The following is an 18,007-nucleotide window of genomic DNA, read 5'->3' as shown; positions in this document are numbered from 1 at the left end:
CCGTGCCAGTGCTCTGCCAACTGAGCTAACCTTTCGAGTGCCGTATCGCCATAAAATCTTGTATGCTTTGTTCAACTCTCAGGTTTTGGCTTCATCTACAGGATCTACTTTACTGTTGATAACCTGCTCAATCCCAATATTTTCATATTAGGAAATTGACTTGAGATGTCGCTCTTGTAAATCTAAACAATTTGTTATGTTTTTAAAGTGATAACCCTCACTTCTAGGATTAATACACAAATAAAATTTGAAAAACATTTTTTTTTTATGAACAATGCGGGACTCGAACCAACGGAGCTAACCGTTCGAGTGACGTATCGTCATAAAATCTTGTATGCTTTGTTCAACTCTCAGTAAATTCATTACTGTTTTTAAACTGATAACTCTTAAACATCTAGGATTAATACACAAATTAAATTGTATGAACGATGCGGGGCTCGAACCCAGGACCTCTGGCGTTCCGTGCGAGTGCTCTAACAACTGAGCTACAGTCTAGGTGGTTAGTAATTGTATTTATGACATACTAGCTGATGCCCACGACTTTATAAAAATAATAAGCAGGTTTGGAATTGAAGATTATCTCATGTCCTATTCCAGTTCTGGTTCCGCTACAACATATTATATGAATCTTATTTCCAGTAAGATTGCTATCGAAAACTAAACCTACTATTGGTATACATTTAGCTCATCAACGTGAATTTTAGATTTTCATAAATCCCGCGGGAACCATGGATTTCCGAGATAAAATGTCGATTCCCAAGCTCTAGTCTATTAATTAAAAACATAATATTAGTAGGGATACATAGTATCATTAGGTCTCGTATGAAATATTATGGACAAAAGTAGATCTAGAGTTTTGCAAGTTTGAATGTAATACAGTGCCAGTGATTGTACAAAGTATGCATGAAATGTAGAAAGTACCTAACTTTCCACGCATCTCATTTACAATCTAGCAAATATATTCTTTGTCTATAACAAAGATTCATATATTTAATGAATAAAAAACATATTCAATTTTAAATCGTTTAATTCATAATATCAGAGAAGAGAGTGCTAGTCATGTTAAGAATTAATTCGGTGAGAAACAATGTACTTACAGTAGTAAGGTAATAAATTAACTACAATTATTATGTCTGTCACAACAGATTACCAATAATAATTATTTATATTATAATATCACCAACAAAAGGCATGCACCATAATCGAAGACCCCAACAAAATTACGTACTAAATTGAGTATGTCGTTGCAGGTTAAAAATAATTCATTTTAATACAATACAAATTAATTATTATAAGGCACTGTGCAGTTATAAAAATATATTGTCTTTATAAGCTATTTGGAAGTAAGCTGGAAAATAAAAATTAAATATGTTGTACCTGGTATCATCACAAAATTTTTAACAGTGTGTAAATTACAATTATTACAATATTTTGGCGGGTATAACATTCAGATGATAGAGAAGGCGCGTGTTGAGTTATCCAATAAGTAAAAATATATACACGGACGAGTAAAAAATGTAGGACTCCGCGCCGTGATATTAGCAAGTGAAGCACCGTTATGCTAGTGTGTGTGCGGTTACGAGGGATACTAGTTACACAATTTTTTCTCCCTTGAATAATCATATATGGCCACAAATACTTATAGAGTATCGTTTTTACACTTTTTCACAACCCACGACGCCATTTTTAAAATATTTTACTGAGACGCAATCTGATCTTTCACAGACGATGACAATTCTCATAATGGCCGCCTATCGGCCTGTAGTAGTGTAAGTGTGTGCGTAGGGCTATGAATTAACACGTTAATCGGCTTGTTATGTAAGGTGACACGGAGTCCTTATTTTTTTACTAGTCCGTGTATATATGTATTAGTTTTTCTTTTAAATAAGCTGATTGCCGCCACTGATTGCCACCTCACTGTGTTAGGACACACAATATATTACACGCACTGTTAGAACGCACATAAGATGTTATTAATTAACTTAATACACAAATCTCATTCAAGTAAACTTATAAAATTATTTGTACCTACCTAATCAATGTAAGTAGTATAACCATAGCTGCACACATTAAAAAAAATACATTTGTATGCAAACATCACGATGATATAATATCTCTTAATTATTATATTGACCGATTAGGTACATATTGGTTAATATGCTAATCACACGGACGATTATAAAAATAAGGACTCCGTGTCACCTTACATAACAGTGAGGCACTAGGTGGTGGAGGTGATTATTTAAGGAAGAAAATATTGTGTAACTGGTATACCCCGTAACCTCACACACACTAGTATAAAGGTGCTTCATTTGCTAATAACACGGCGCGGAGTCCTTCTTTTTTTACTAGTCCGTGGCTAATCATAGGTTAAAGATTGGTCTCCGCTGCGCTCCAACTAGATACAGCAGTCGTAGTATGGCCTACTTGAGCCAGTCTCGAACAATGTGTGACGATGACGTGCCACATGCCCTGTTACACTTTGCTAATAATTCAAACTAACCGGGTTGAAATAACAAAGACACTGGGATCACGTATCAGTAAGTACATTGTATTTTATTTATTTCAATGTAAAATAACGCGTAGGAGTATATTACACAATTTGAAAGAAGCCATTGAGCGTCAAGATGCCACGCACACAAGCATCTAATAGTCGTCTTAGGTAGGTATCTAGTTGGAGCGCAGCGGATACCAATCCTTAATCTAAGATGCTAATATTAATATTTTGTACTATGCTAATTTTATTAACTGTTCATGAAAATGTATTTTGCTTGTCTTCATTAGTAGTAATTGTATACAGATTCTCAGTGTATTCACAATTTCTCATAATATTCCTGTTTTTTAACTAGATTTTGTTGACAAAGTCCAGCGTAAAATGCTTTAATTTAAAGATCAGCTAACATTTACAATAATCAGTTCACAATATGTTGCAAATAACAAATATATATATAGGCGGAAAAATAATTATATTTGGTATTGTATTTAAAGAATTCGAAATATTTTGTAGTTGAATGTATAAATGCGATTAAATGTACATATGTTACATCATTTATACATCTAGATAGACTATGACAGCTGTGAAAACATCGAAAAAAAAATGGGTATAACTAACCTCTATTTTGAGCTATTCACGCACACTAACACAAATCGCGAGTGTAAGACGTAGCTTGTGACGCACACTAAACTAATATTCCTGGCCTGTTTTTATCGGTTTTCAAGCAGCCTAAGACTATCTAGACTCTATGTTATAATCTTAAAGTACATTAAAAACTGAAAGTTACATTAATTATTATATACAATACAAATGATTTGAGTTTTCTTTAGTGTTAAATCCGCCAATATTTGTCTTTAAACAATTCGACACGTGTCTCGCCTCTACACGAGGCATCCTCAGGATGCGTTGTATCCTTACAACGCCAAATGTTCGCGGAATCAACACTAAAGAAAACTCAAATCATTTGTATAATTATGGATATCCGCAAAGTAACGCCTACTTCAATAAATTTTATTATGTACAAACTAATTTAAAATGTCGATATCATTAAAAAATTCGATTTTATAATAATATATTATCTAGTATACCTAACTAATAGTCTATTACGCTGGTTTACGTTATGAACTGGGCATTAAAGGCAATTGATGACATTATCACTGGGTAAAAGAGTAGGTTAAATAATTCTATGGAATTATTCGGGATTATGTATGTATTCAATATTAAAATATGTATGTTCATGAATAACTATCCACTGGATAAATGTCAATACATAAAAAATTGTTTATAGTTTTTTCTGTTTTATCACTATAAAAATAAATAATAAAAAAATATGGTAAATAATTTTCATTAATGTTGTGCGTTTAAACCAAATTTGATTGCTTTAATGTTTACACTATACCTACAATATTTTTTTTTAAATAAAAATCTCCTATTTAATTAGAATCAGAATAAGAAAAATATGATATATTATGATTAATTATTAATTCTACTGCAGGATTTAAAAAAAATGTTGGACTTTGTCAATGAGTTACATATGGTATTATGTCACAAACAATTTGTGTATACAGGTAACACATTAATATTTATGATTTCATTATAAAAGAGAAAAATACATAAACTGATATGGTACATAAATATATGTATTTGTATGTTAGCTTACACATCTACAATACGACAGTACACATCTGAGGAGTCAGTATTTTTTTAATACTGCTTGTAAAAAGCCTCAATAAAAGGTTACGAAATAAAAATCGAATGTGTTATAATAAATGCTACTACTAATACTGTCAATAATAACTATTGTATCTATACTTAAAAATAAGCTTACAGAATATCGTTTATAAATCACATTATCGTGCAAGGCAACGGATCAGTCTCCTTACTATCACACAAGATTAAACACATCCATACTCATACCAAATGGCAGTCTCCTTAGAATTGTTCGCTTTGTCACCTTTGTTGACACTCCGTCTGTCATGAAGGCTGGCATCACAATCTGTATTGTTGTCAACTGTCAGTTCCGTTTGATTATTGGTTCTGTCATGGTTACTCTGACAAGCTCCATCGCCAATCACTGTGGATATCCTATTGTAAACCAAGTATGTTGGGTTATCCTTTATCGGTGTGCTCTGGGGTTTAGAATTCAGTGTAACATCTGGGTTGTCATCAGACAAATATACCGTTCTTCGTGTACCCGCTGCTCCGAAAACCGGTGAAGGAGTTGATGCTGTAAAAATCATATTTTTAGCTTTATTAATAAAATCATTTTTATACGACAATATAAGGAGAATCTTCTGTGTCAGAATTCCTGGATAGTGCATCTTTGTAGGTGTTCAAATACCATTATTTAGTTTGCTCTAAGACACAGAGTGATTTTATTTAAAATTTGTCCAGATGTCTCAAACCACAATCAATTTATCAGATGGTCAACTAAAATTGCTCCATGTGAACACTATGAGAGACACAATAATTTAAAAAAAATATGCAGTTGTAGACACTGCCGATAAAAGTGAAAACTTAGAACTTAGTATTAAAATTTGAAATTTCATAATGTTTAAAAACATTGAAATTATTAATTTCTATTTATTTATTTTTGAACTTTTCACTAAATCCTGTCAATTTAATTTATAAGATATACACAGCACTAATGTTGCAGAATACATCAGCTGTTTTGCTACAGATATACTGCTCATTTCGGTGACGCGAACTCACGAGATTTCACCCATCCAAAAAGTGTATATTTCTACTTTTTAATTACTTATTTATCGCGTGCACTACTCATGAGCATGTCAGTGACGCGTACCAATAGGATACTCCCCTTCCAAAAAGTGCTCAACGTGGCAAAAGAAGCATTCACTTTAAAAAAATGTATTTATTTAAATTCTAGTTTAAAACGTCTACCTACTTTTCGTAAAAAATGTTTTGATCACCACCGAGTAAAGTTTTGGTGGAGATGGTTAAATGGATCATCTGCACAAGATCGTTGAAATAGGTTGGATGAGGGCAGCGCAGGGCCGATCGTCGTGGAGATTTTTGGGGTGGCCTTTGTCAAGCAGTCGACATCTTGCGGTTTAAGTGATGATGAAAGTTTTGGTGAACATTTGAATTATTTTTCGAGCAGTTTCAAGAGCACGGATGGACTACTAACCGCTTAATATTTACTTGGCAATAACATTATACACAAACAAATGAATGTCATCGCTTAGTTTATCATGAGCCGTTCTAGCAACTAAACTTAATTATTAGTTAGTTCTAATAGGCATCGAAGTCCGGTTGCAAGATAGCGAGATGACTATGCGACTATCAGTTTGATCGTTTTCGGGCTAGTTTTGGCGCCACTCCTATAAAGTGTCATGTTTCTGAATATCAGTCTTTTATTATAGAACTCAACATGGTCGTTAATTTGGGCACATCGTTGCTTTATTCAATAATGATTTGCATAATATGTGAAGCCTATGACGAATTCATGCACCCATAATGTGCTGAAAACAATCCCGCTATATAGGTAGGTACTCGAGAATTTGAAATCATAAAACATAGGGTGTGTACACATCATATTATATAGGCTATCATCTGTGCAATCACATTTATCTTAATACACGAGTTTTAATTAGCCATTTCCGTGTTATAAGTGGAAATATAAACAGACATAAAATTTCCTACAACTGGTGTCAGAGATTAAATATTTTATCATTTTGATAAAAAAAATATGCACAGTCAGTCTCATAATATAATAGAACTAACTATATATTACCTGCAGGTGGCAATCCATTTTCCCCCTCTAAGCCTTGATAGCTGTTACGATGAGATGAGGGTATTTTATGACGTCTACGCAATGAAGCTCTCAGCAAGGCTTCATCCCCCCCACCACTGTGAATAGACGCAGCTGACAATCTTCTAACGAAGTTTCCTTCATTTGTTGTTCTTGTTGGTTCTAAGCTATGGTAAGAACCAGTCATGTCCATATTGTCTGATTTCTTAGTAACTGAATCATCTAAACGTTTTGCCAAACATTTTTCGATACTATGCCTGGGTGATTCTGTATTCGGGCTAAAGGAACCTTGTTCCTGTTCAGGTCCTTTCGGTATTTTCTCAATGTCCAGACCCGGGTCTGATTCACCAGATTCTGACCCTGCTAATGTCAATTGGGACTTGGAGCGATTTCCGTCTTCTATTCTCTTATTACTTCTTGATGGAACTTTATTTATTAAGTCAGTTCCAGCTTTGCGAACTTTTTTCACGAATGATGCCCCAAATCCACGACGTTTTGGTGTACAGTTATCAAGCTTTTTATAGTGTTCCATAATCTTTTCTTCTAATTTTTCTTTTTGTCTACATAATGCATTCACTTTGTCTGCGAACATTTTTTCTTCTTCATGATAATGTTGCTTATCTTTCAATGAATGAGCAAGCAATTCATGATATTGGGTTAAAAGTTGAGACACATGATCCATCAAGGATCGCCTATCAGCATCTAAGCTTTTGTTCATTTGAATTAACATTTCACAATGTTGATTTGTTTTGCTTATTTCTAGTTCCATACTAGTAATTATTTCCATCTTGGTGTTAATTTCACCAGACATTTCTGTATTTCTTAGTTTTAATTGAGTAACTTCAGGCCGTAGATTTCTGTATTCCTCTTGCATATGCCTATATTCATTTTTGAGACGATCACTTGCTGTAAATAAATTTCTAAAGTCTTCTTTAAGTTTTGAATGTTCAGCTCGCAAGTTTATCAAATTTCTTGATTCAATTTTGTAGTTTTCCTTCTCTAGTTCTAATTCCGAAATTTTCTTTTCAAATGTAGATATTTTTTCTTTGAGATCTCTATTTTCTAGTCTCAAATCTTTTACAGCTGCTTTAACAGGTTCCTTTTCACTAAACAACATTTCGTATTCCATACTTAATTGCTCATGTATCGTTTGAAGTGCAACTTGATCTCTCAAAAGATTGTCTTGTTTGTCTTTTAGTACATCCAATTGTTTAATGATTTCTTCTTTTTCAGCTGCCAATTGACTGTTTGCTAACTGTAGTGTCATTTGTTGAGAAACCAATGAACCATTTTGTGAATTAAGAGTAGCTAAATTTACTTGTAACTTGGCATTTTCAGCTTGACAATATTCTAAAGAAGCTTGAAGAGCAGATAAATCAGCAACAAGTTGATCAATTTGAGGATTGCTACTATTTTCTGCAGGAGATTGTTTATTCTTATGCTCACATTCACATGGAACCATTTTAGACAAACTTGCTTTGGCAGCAATTTCGGATATTATTGCTTCGTTTTCTTTATTTGTAATTATTTTTTCTAAAATTTCTTCAATATTAAATTCCTTTGAAACTATATCAGCACTATTTACGCCTAACTTATCCATACAATTTCGCAATTTATCAAAATTTACTTTCTCTGCAATAAGATCTTTTTGAAGAGTTTGCACTGTCTCAATATCAATTTTCTTTTGAGATTTAAGCTCTTGAGCCTTAGTTTCTAAATCTTGAAGCTTAATACTTAGTAACTGACTATTTTCAAGTTGCTTACTAAATCTCTCAATTTCCTTATTCTTTAGCTCAATTTCAGTTGTGATTCGATCCAAACTGACATCTTTCTCTTCAATATTTTCTCTTAATTTACATACTTCTCTTTGTAAATTATGTGCTTCTTTCTCACTATAACTCAGTTTTGTTTTAAGTTCTTCAGTTTCAATGATTAGTCGTGTTACTTTATCTGCTTCTGGTTTGAGAACATTTAACTCTTTAGTCCTTGAATCTAAAGATTTTTCTAATTCATCAGCTCGACGTTGTATTGAATCACATAACATTTGTATTCTCTGCTTGTCTTTGGTTAATGATTCCAAATGCTTTTCGAATTCTTGTAATTTGTTTTTTTCGGATTCTCTATCTATGGATTGTCTATCAATAAAAGCTTTCTGCCTGTCCAAAGAATCTTGCAATTTTCTGTTTTCTTCCAAAGCATTTTTGAATACTTCTTCTAATTCAGAATTCTGTTGTTTCAGTCTGTTGTAGTTTTCTTGTAATTGTTCGCATTTAAGACTCATTCTTTTTTTTTCCTTCTCTAGTTCTAATACTTTATCACTGCTATCTAATAAAGACTGTTCTCGTAAGCTATCAATAGTTGACAAAAGTCTTTTATTTTCTAATTCTAATTTCAATGCTCTTGCTTGTGCATTACTTGTTAATTGCTCAGATAAACTATTTTCACCTGACTCTAATGTACTTTCACATTCATTATCAGTGTCTAAATTACTATTATTGCTTTCATTTAAAACAGATCTTGCAATATATTGTAAATGATTATTTTCTTCAATCAATTCTTGGATTTTTTGTTGATCAGCATCCCTTTCCTGAAAAAAGAAGTAAAATATGAAAATTTTAAACTCTGAGCATATGCATTATTATATACGGTTAAACTGTATTGAATCTACATACCAAAGCAATATCATTTGCTTCACGTTTTAATTTTATCATAGCAGCTTCTAAAGACAAACATTGATCAGCTCTCTTTCTCGCCCTTTGCAATTGTTCTTCTAATGCGTCTCTGGTGTCCATCAGAGCTTTATTATCCTCTCGTAATTCAGCAACACGGGTTTTATAATATTCAGCATCAGCCAGTCTATCTCGATATCGTTGAATTTCTTGTTCTAACCTAGAATATAGATAATTGAAAATTTCGTAAAATAAAAAAATGTGTAAAAATTTATCACTAGCAAATCTACAAACCTGTCACATCTTTCAGCTTTTTCTCTTAAAGCATCCACTTCATCTCTATAATTTCCCGCCTTTCTTGCTTCATTAAACCATTCCTGGCTATCGGTCCTTAACTTACCCAGCACAAGCTTAGTATGTTCTAATTCTTCTCTACATTCAGATAGTTGTTCAGATTTTTCTTCCCTATAATAGATTGAAAATACAATTAGTTATTCCAGATATACACATCGTGAGGATTAATAAAAAAGAATTAGTACCGTTTTCAAAATTTAAGCTTATTTTTTTATTATATGGCTATATATTATAGGCTAGGTACAAACGGCTAGTTCTAAAAACTTTCATATGACTTACGGCTGTTCCCAAAATACTATCTACAGATAGGGAAATTACTACCTTCCACAAATTTGCTGTCAATAATCTAAAGCTGTCCCAATATACCCGATAAGTCATTCTTATCGCCTTATATTGGGACGCGTGAATTGAAATTTCCATACAAACTTCTTTCGCTGGTAAGATATACGTCGTCCCATTGACAGAGAGCGTATACGGATAAGGTGAGTTACCGTCGATAAGTTTATTGGGACAGAAAAGTCGACGATAGTTACGTTTTTTTATCACAAGTAAGAGATAGATTGAATATTGGGAACGGCCGTAAATGTATTACAAAATAGCAACTTACAAAATATTGGGTAATATTTCGAAAAAAAAATTAAAATTCTGTGCACTTCAGTATCATGTCGGCGGCTGATAAAGACTGAAGTTCCAATACCTTTTTTCCATGAACTTTTGTATTCCAACATACCAATGTCTTTTTTCTATTTGTACAGAATTTAAATGACATTTATTTTATTATAATTTTAAAGGAAAAAGCATTTCCTAATAACTAAAAAGGCGAGAAATCGAATGAAGTCATTTGGATTTTGTCGTTGGGCCACATGTACGCCTGTGAACGCTGGGGTGCCCCAAGGCTGTGTGCCATCTCCGACACTGTTTCTTCTGCATATCAATGATATGTTGGACACCTCCAACATGCGTTGCTGCAGACGGCAGCACTGGTGATGCCGTATACATGGACCATGCAGATATCTCTCTGGACATCGCCGACCAGCGCCGGGAGAAACTTGTGTCTTTTATAGAGTCCTCTCTCGAGAAGGTCGCGGAATGAACCATGTCCAATTTAACCCCAAGAAGACTCAAGTTTGCGCGTTTACCACTAAAAACCCCATTTGTTTTCGAGCGATTACCAATTCCGTGGTCATCTGGAGGGCAAAGCCAAATTGGCTTCGAAGAAACTGGGTGTATTAAATAGAGCACGGCAATACTTCAAGCCGGCCCACATTCTAGCGCTTTACAAAGCCCAGGTCCGGCCACATATGGAGTATTGCTGTCATCTCTGGTCTGGCGCACCCCAGTATCAGCTCGATCCAATTGACCGCGTGCAACACAGAGCAGCTCGAATTGTCTGGATGTGTGGCTGTCGTCCACTGTTCGCTTTTCAAGGAGCTTTCTTCCACATACTACAAAGCTGTGGAATGAGCTTCCTTGTGTGGTGTTTCAAAAAAAGCGCGTACACCTTCTTTAAAGGCGGCCAACGATCCTGTGATTCCTCTGGTGTTGCAAGAGAATGTGGGTGGCGGTGATCATTTAACATCAGGTTACCTGTACGCTTGTTTGTCCTCCTTTTTCCTAAAAAAAAAATGTACTGGTGGTGTCATATGTTCCTTGAATTGGTACATATGCACAGGTGGAATGCTAAGAGTTGAACTTAATACCATATTTGCATTTTAATATAATATAGTACCAATTTATGTATCAGATTGGTGTGGTCTAATAGCAGTATGCAATATCAACATCATGATTTTTGCAATGTGTAATGACTGACAGAGACAGATAATCAAGAATATCATCAAATTTCTATCTAATCTAATTAATATCTATTGAAAAACAAAATGTAGATAAAAAAAAATTATATACCACATATATCTTAAGTATTTAGCTGCATGAAATATTTATGAGGAAATGAAAACTGTCTTCATTACATACGTGATTTCAATTAAGCTAAAACCGGCGGTTTTCTAGGCAAAAAGCTTAATATATTTCAGTTTGATGCAGTTTATATTATATTCTCAGATAATGCCACCTAACATTTAATTTGACTTCTGGTCAATCTACGACTTACTTAAATAAAACAAGGTTTGTTAGCAAATGTTCCATAACTATTTACTATGAATAGCCATATAATGTTATACTGCTTAAGCTTTCTGTACCGTTGATTTCTACTTACAATTCTTGCCTTTGTTTTCTTAACCTTGCTTTCCAATCCGCTAATTCTACAGCTAAATGCTGGCTCTCCCCATTTGTTTGACTGACATTTTGTGTAGAGCGACTTTTACAATTCTTATTTTCAACTTCATTCTCACATAAACCTTCATTAAGAACTAGGGTAGCCCAATTTTGTAAATAATGATCTCGTTCTTTCGCTAGACGTCTCATATGGTTAAACATTGTTGGGGATTGGAATAAGTCAATTGCATCAGGAGTTAATACAACTGTTTGCATGTCTGTTACCTGAAACATTATTATATTAAGGATTACTTAAAACATAATAGCAGAACTAACTGGAAATAATTATATACTTTGTTTGAACAAGGCTGTGCTGCCATCACACATTATTCATTGCAAAATAAAGGTGCACAATGTGTTAGTAGTGGTCTAATTTCCATCATAAATCAACAGCGGCCTGATTTGTTAACTTTCACATATATAATGAGTGTTACATAATTTAAATAGAATAAATACCTGTTTGATACATTCAACAATGTTATGTTGTAAGTCTACATTAAGCTCTTTAATTCTGGTTATAAATGTTTCTTTATTTGGACACTGAACAGCTGCCCCAAGTAATAATAAAGCTAAAAGTTTCATATTTTCTAATCCTTCCCTTGATTCTGGTGCCTTTCCTAAGCAAATAGATTCTGGTACCACAAGCAATGTCATGCCTAACTCTTCATCATACAAGTTCTTTACATTTTTAATTATTGCATCAAAATTTTTCACTCTACCCAGTATCAAGGCTTGGTCTTCTAAGCCATTTAATTTGGTAATATGATGTGAAGGCTCTGGATCTATTTGTAGGTATACCTGATGGAGAATGTCTCCATTGAAAAGTGTGGCATATTCTGTTATACAGTCTGGATTTGCAAGGCATGATTTCAACTGAAATAACAAAACAGACACTCACTTAGAAATCTATGTAACTGTATTCAATTTTAATATCTACACTAGTACAAATAACAATGCACCAAGAAACAATGCCTGGGAAAATATTTGAAAAAATGAGGGCATGGCAAGATTTACTGTGTCTCAATACAATAACTAATTGTGCCTAGGCATATTTTATTACATGTTTGTTAGTAGTATGGCAAACTAATCTAAATGATTATATATACATGATTGTTTCAGTAAAATTAGAAATTTAGATGTCAGTCAACACATCAAATGAAATCTGTTAAAGATTAAGATTCAAAGACTATTAACATTTAAATTATAACAAATAAAGGAACCAAAAAAGCTCTAGATAGTGGATAAAGATTTTATATATGCATCCTAAAATATTATGTATGTATAAAAGTTTCTTCACAAATTGATCTGCGGTAAGCATTCATGGTGTGTAGGGCAAAGTATATTTTGTATATTCATCGTCTTTTGCTTTATTCGCTATGCATTTCTGAATACACGGATGGATAATCACTTACCCACGAAACAAGTGGTCCTGTCATGAAATCTTCTATTTCACTACTTGAAGCAGCCATTCTGTGAGAAAGTTTAAGGATCTAATAAATTAGGTTCCACTTAGAAATTCGGATAACATTTCTAAAAATAACCAATTACTTTTTATGTAAAAACGAAATCGAATAAACATCTGCGAGATATAAAATAAAAAGGTCGCTTCAAAAGCAATGCACCGTAAACACTAGTAGTTGACATTTGACGGATGATAAGTTAACAGTTGACAGAGTAATCAGTATTCACAATTATTGTGACTAAACCTAAAAGAGGATTTTTCTTGTAATCGAGTATTTTGAAAAATGATTTAAATATTCTTCTTTTATTGTATTCTTGTTGTGTTAATGGTCCCGTAACCAATGCTCTCAATAAATAAAACAACAATTAACAGTTGACATATTTGTGTACTCCACGCAACTTAGATTTGTGTGAACTTAGATTTTTTTGCCAATAAACCTAACGGAACCCCCGATTCATTTTTTTTTTGTAATTAAGTATATTGAAAAAATGATTTAAAACCTTCTTTTATTTTATTTTGATTTGACCTGAGGATAGGGTCCTCGTAACAAAATGAGAATAGGAGCGAAGCACCTTATGTAAAAAAGATAAATTTCGTATTCTTATATCACAAATTGTCGCTTCACTTCCGATTATAATAAAACTAAGTTCTCAGAAACTCTCGTAACAAGATCGAACGTAAATTGTTGGGAGATGCGTATTGTGCAAAATTTTGATATTTTTTTGCGAATTTAAATCATCGAGCGAGACCAAAATCTGATTGCTTGTGTCAGTTGAACGTAGTGTTTAAATTATCTTTGCTGTCAGTGTGAACTGTCTTTACATTGTTATTTGTTAGTGTTGGATAACTTATGCTGGAAATGTATCGACACACGTTATAATAAAATGTTAGTTTGTTCACTTATTGACGTGAAGATATTTTAATCACCATTGATTTGATAGACTACTGATGCAGATCGGCAACAAATTTAATAGGAGGAGCCAAAAAATGAAAAACGCATTAGAGCATTTCTATTATGGACAAGGCCAGAACGCAAGCCCGTGAAATGAATGGCGTATATAATGGAAATTACTGAATAATAAAGACGAACCGCTTGAATATCAGGCTTTGCATATAATGTGGAGTCTCTCTGCATCTTCTATAATATATAATAGAGAGTGTTCTAAGGATTGTTCAGGTTAATATCAAATTTCACCAATCGACATAACGTCAAAATGGGAAATTTCACCCTCATCACTTCTGTCTGTCATTCCACAACCACTAAAAACTTCTAACCACGCACACCCACTTTGTTGACTGATCTGCCGGCTGCTTTTACCCCGGATCTATATATACAGGGTGTCCCGTAATCAGTGGACCAACGGGATACCCGTGATAGGGGTGGTCATCATCTCTCGAAAACACCAAATTTTACTGTTCTAGGGCCAGTAGTTCAAAAGATATGATTTTTTAAGCATTATTTTGAAAATTCTACCCTTATCAACACAAAAGTTGAAAAAAAATATTTTTTATTTTTATTTTGCCCTGTTTCTTAACTTAAGGTGGCTGAGGAAACATGTGTCTTCACAATTAAATCCATTTTTGTGAATAAATATTGCCAAATTAAAAATTAAAAACCAAAACATGCGCAAATATCAAATAACTAAATTTGCAACGTGATGTTTGAAGCAAGCTAGTGCAAAAAAAATGTATGACAGCCTTGCGGACCATTATTTAAAAAACATCTGCAGTTCATACTGATTCCAAAAAGGTATAACAATATTACATTTTACAAAAAAAATAACTTAATAACCAATTTTAGACTCCAATTGCGAGAAACATTTAAGCGCTATCTATTCTGAGAATTATTTTGTTATCGAGAGAGAGATAACACAATATGCTATCTCTTTCTCGCTCAGGTACCTTTTTCGTTTACGGGGTCCTATTGGCCGACGCCTATGATCCCCACACCCTAATTTTTCAAATTATTCTTAGTTTCATCAGAGACTTGCTAATAGCTCGTAGCTGCACACGTGTTTTTTACTTCGCTACCATTACGACTCTTTTTTTTGGTGACTGACGCTTGAATTGGACCTTGTTTGTCTTTGTGATTTGGATACTGTTTGCCCGGATTTTATAAAATGCCTAATACCTATACTCCTCGTGAATATGCTGAGATGTATTTTATTTACGGTCTGTGTAATGCAAACGCTCGGCAAGCAGCCCGTACGTATCGTGAGCGCTATCCTAATCGCGACCGCTATCCGGATCATCGAATTTTTCTCCGTGTAAATAACGCGTATTTAGAAGGCAGAATTCCCGGAGCTGCAAACAACGTGGGAAGACCTAGAAGAGTCGATGAACTTCAAATACTGGCCGAAGTGACAGAAGAACCTTCTACGAGTGTTCGTCGTATTTCAAGACGTACTGGTATAGCAAAAACAACAGTACATCGCATTTTAAAAAGAAACAGTTTATACCCTTATCATATTCAACGAGTGCAGGCACTATTACCTGCTGATTATCAACGGAGGATAGATTTTTGTGCAGAGATGCTTCGCCGATGCCGACAAGATCCACTATTTTTCAATTCAATATTATGGAGCGATGAATCGTGTTTTAAAAGAGTTGGAGTGTTTAACATTCATAATTTACATGAATGGGCTGTTGTGAATCCACGTATTGTACGAGAAGATAGATTCCAGCACCAGTTTGGAGTCAATTTGTGGGCTGGAATCTTAGATGGTAAACTTATTGGTCCATTTGAGCTCCCACCGAGGCTTAATGGTGCTCGGTACTTGCAATTTTTAAGGAATGACTTAAGTAATTTATTAGCAAATGTACCACAGGAGGTATGTGAGAGGATGTGGTTACAGCATGATGGCGCACCCGCTCATTATTGCAGACAAGTGAGGGAATATTTAAACGAGTCTTACCCAAGTAGGTGGATTGGACGAGGAGGTACAATCCCATGGCCAGCTCGATCACCTGATCTTAATCCATTGGATTATTTTTTATGGGGATATTTTAAAGAATCCGTATATGAAACCGTTAACGATAACGAAAGACAGCTAAGACAAAAACTGAATGTGGTGAGTGAAAAAGTCAAAAATAATGAAAGGGCGTTAAAAAGTTTAAAAAGAAATTTTATAAGAAGATGCCGGCTATGCCTTAGAGTAAGAGGAAGACATTTCGAACATTTATTATAAGAAATAAATAAAAAAATTCTAACTATTTACTTTTGTTTTATTGTAAATTCCGCCAAGAAATTGCTATCTAATGTTGATTTAAAATAATTATTGTCTTTTATTGTTTCACAATAATGATTAATTATACCTTTTTGGAATCAGTATGAACTGCAGATGTTTTTTAAATAATGGTCCGCAAGGCTGTCATACATTTTTTTTGCACTAGCTTGCTTCAAACATCACGTTGCAAATTTAGTTATTTGATATTTGCGCATGTTTTGGTTTTTAATTTTTAATTTGGCAATATTTATTCACAAAAATGGATTTAATTGTGAAGACACATGTTTCCTCAGCCACCTTAAGTTAAGAAACAGGGCAAAATAAAAATAAAAAATATTTTTTTTCAACTTTTGTGTTGATAAGGGTAGAATTTTCAAAATAATGCTTAAAAAATCATATCTTTTGAACTACTGGCCCTAGAACAGTAAAATTTGGTGTTTTCGATAGATGATGACCACCCCTATCACGGGTATCCCGTTGGTCCACTGATTACGGGACACCCTGTATATATAAGTCTCGAAAATAAACTCATGTATACTTTATTGTGGCCTAATTAACTAGCTTGTTCCTTAATATATAGTGCTAGTGCAAACTATATTTGACTGTTTAGATATGTAAGAAAATTGTTTTTGTTTGTTTGAAAATGTATTATTGTTTGGGCTGGTGGCTTCATAGCCAATGCGCTTAATAAATTTAAAAAAAAAGTTGCGCTCGATAATGTAAATAATTGTATACCGCGATCGATACAAACAAGCAAAGAGTATAATAATATGTTTTTTTTTGGCGGGAACGAGTGAACGAAGGAAGGCGCGCTTATACAAAAAAAAATTGTTTAAATTATTGTTCATTGTGCATATATTTTTCATACTTGTAAATTGTTTATCCTGGTTTATAAATATTCGATTTTTGTATATATAAATTGTTAAGTGCGCTTCCCCATCGCCATGGGGAAGCGTACAGGTAAAAGGCCGAAGAACGGCCAGAGCGACGCAGAACCAGCAGACGAACTTCCCCTATCCGAATCCTCGGTATCTGACGCGGAGGTGACTGAACGTCTCATTGTAAGAAGAAAGGATAAAGAGAAGTATACCCCTTATAGAGCGACAAATTATTATAGGTTGTACGACGAAAATTCAAATAAGAAGGAATTTATTGTATTTCTCAATCGCAAGCAGGGTGAAGTCAAAATATCAGACAAGGACAGGTTGGGTCTGTCAAATGGAATCAGGAGGCATTGCGTATCGGGTGTGTTGCACCTGAGGTCCGTTAATGCTTTTAAAGTTGGTGTTACCTTTGACCTGCCTAACAATGCGAATGTATTTTTAAAAAATGAAAAGTTACTTAGCGAGTTGGAGATGGTTGCCTCAATTCCGGCTTCTGAAACGGAGGTCACTGGAGTTCTTACTTCTGTTCCCACTGATTACTCCAACAAAAAAATTCATCAATTAATTGCATCGAGTAAAAAAGTTATTGCTGTGAGAAGGTTCATGCGGCGAGTAAAGGACCCACAGGGTGTTGTCTCCTTTGTTCCAACGCAAACTGTTGCAGTCACATTTGCATCAACGTTGTTACCTGAGTATGTAACACTTGATCACTGGAGGCATGAGGTTAATGTATATGTACCCCCTATTAAACAGTGTCTACGCTGTATGAAATTTGGCCATATTGCTAAATTTTGTAGAAACAATGAAGTTTGTTCCATATGTTCTGACAATCACAATTTTAAAATGTGTCCAAAAACTTTAACAAAATGTGCCA

General features: G+C 34.0%; 1 protein-coding gene across 1 annotated transcript; it reads right to left on the bottom strand.

Moving 5' to 3' along the window:
• Positions 1-1,009: 1,009 nt before the first annotated feature.
• LOC126975338 (girdin) lies at positions 1,010-13,177 on the bottom strand. The gene is made up of 7 exons (XM_050823184.1): positions 12,973-13,177; positions 12,017-12,433; positions 11,502-11,785; positions 9,230-9,400; positions 8,939-9,155; positions 6,249-8,853; positions 1,010-4,721 (listed from the first exon to the last, which is right to left on the bottom strand). The coding sequence occupies exons 1-7, from the start codon at positions 13,027-13,029 to the stop codon at positions 4,390-4,392; spliced, it is 4,083 nt and encodes a 1,360-aa protein (XP_050679141.1). The 5' UTR covers positions 13,030-13,177; the 3' UTR covers positions 1,010-4,389.
• Between the last annotated feature and the right edge of the window lie 4,830 nt (positions 13,178-18,007).

The sequence above is a fragment of the Leptidea sinapis genome, chromosome 35 (assembly GCF_905404315.1).
Source record: "Leptidea sinapis chromosome 35, ilLepSina1.1, whole genome shotgun sequence".
Taxonomy (NCBI): domain Eukaryota; kingdom Metazoa; phylum Arthropoda; class Insecta; order Lepidoptera; family Pieridae; genus Leptidea; species Leptidea sinapis.
This window is presented reverse-complemented; position numbering and strand designations above follow the sequence as displayed.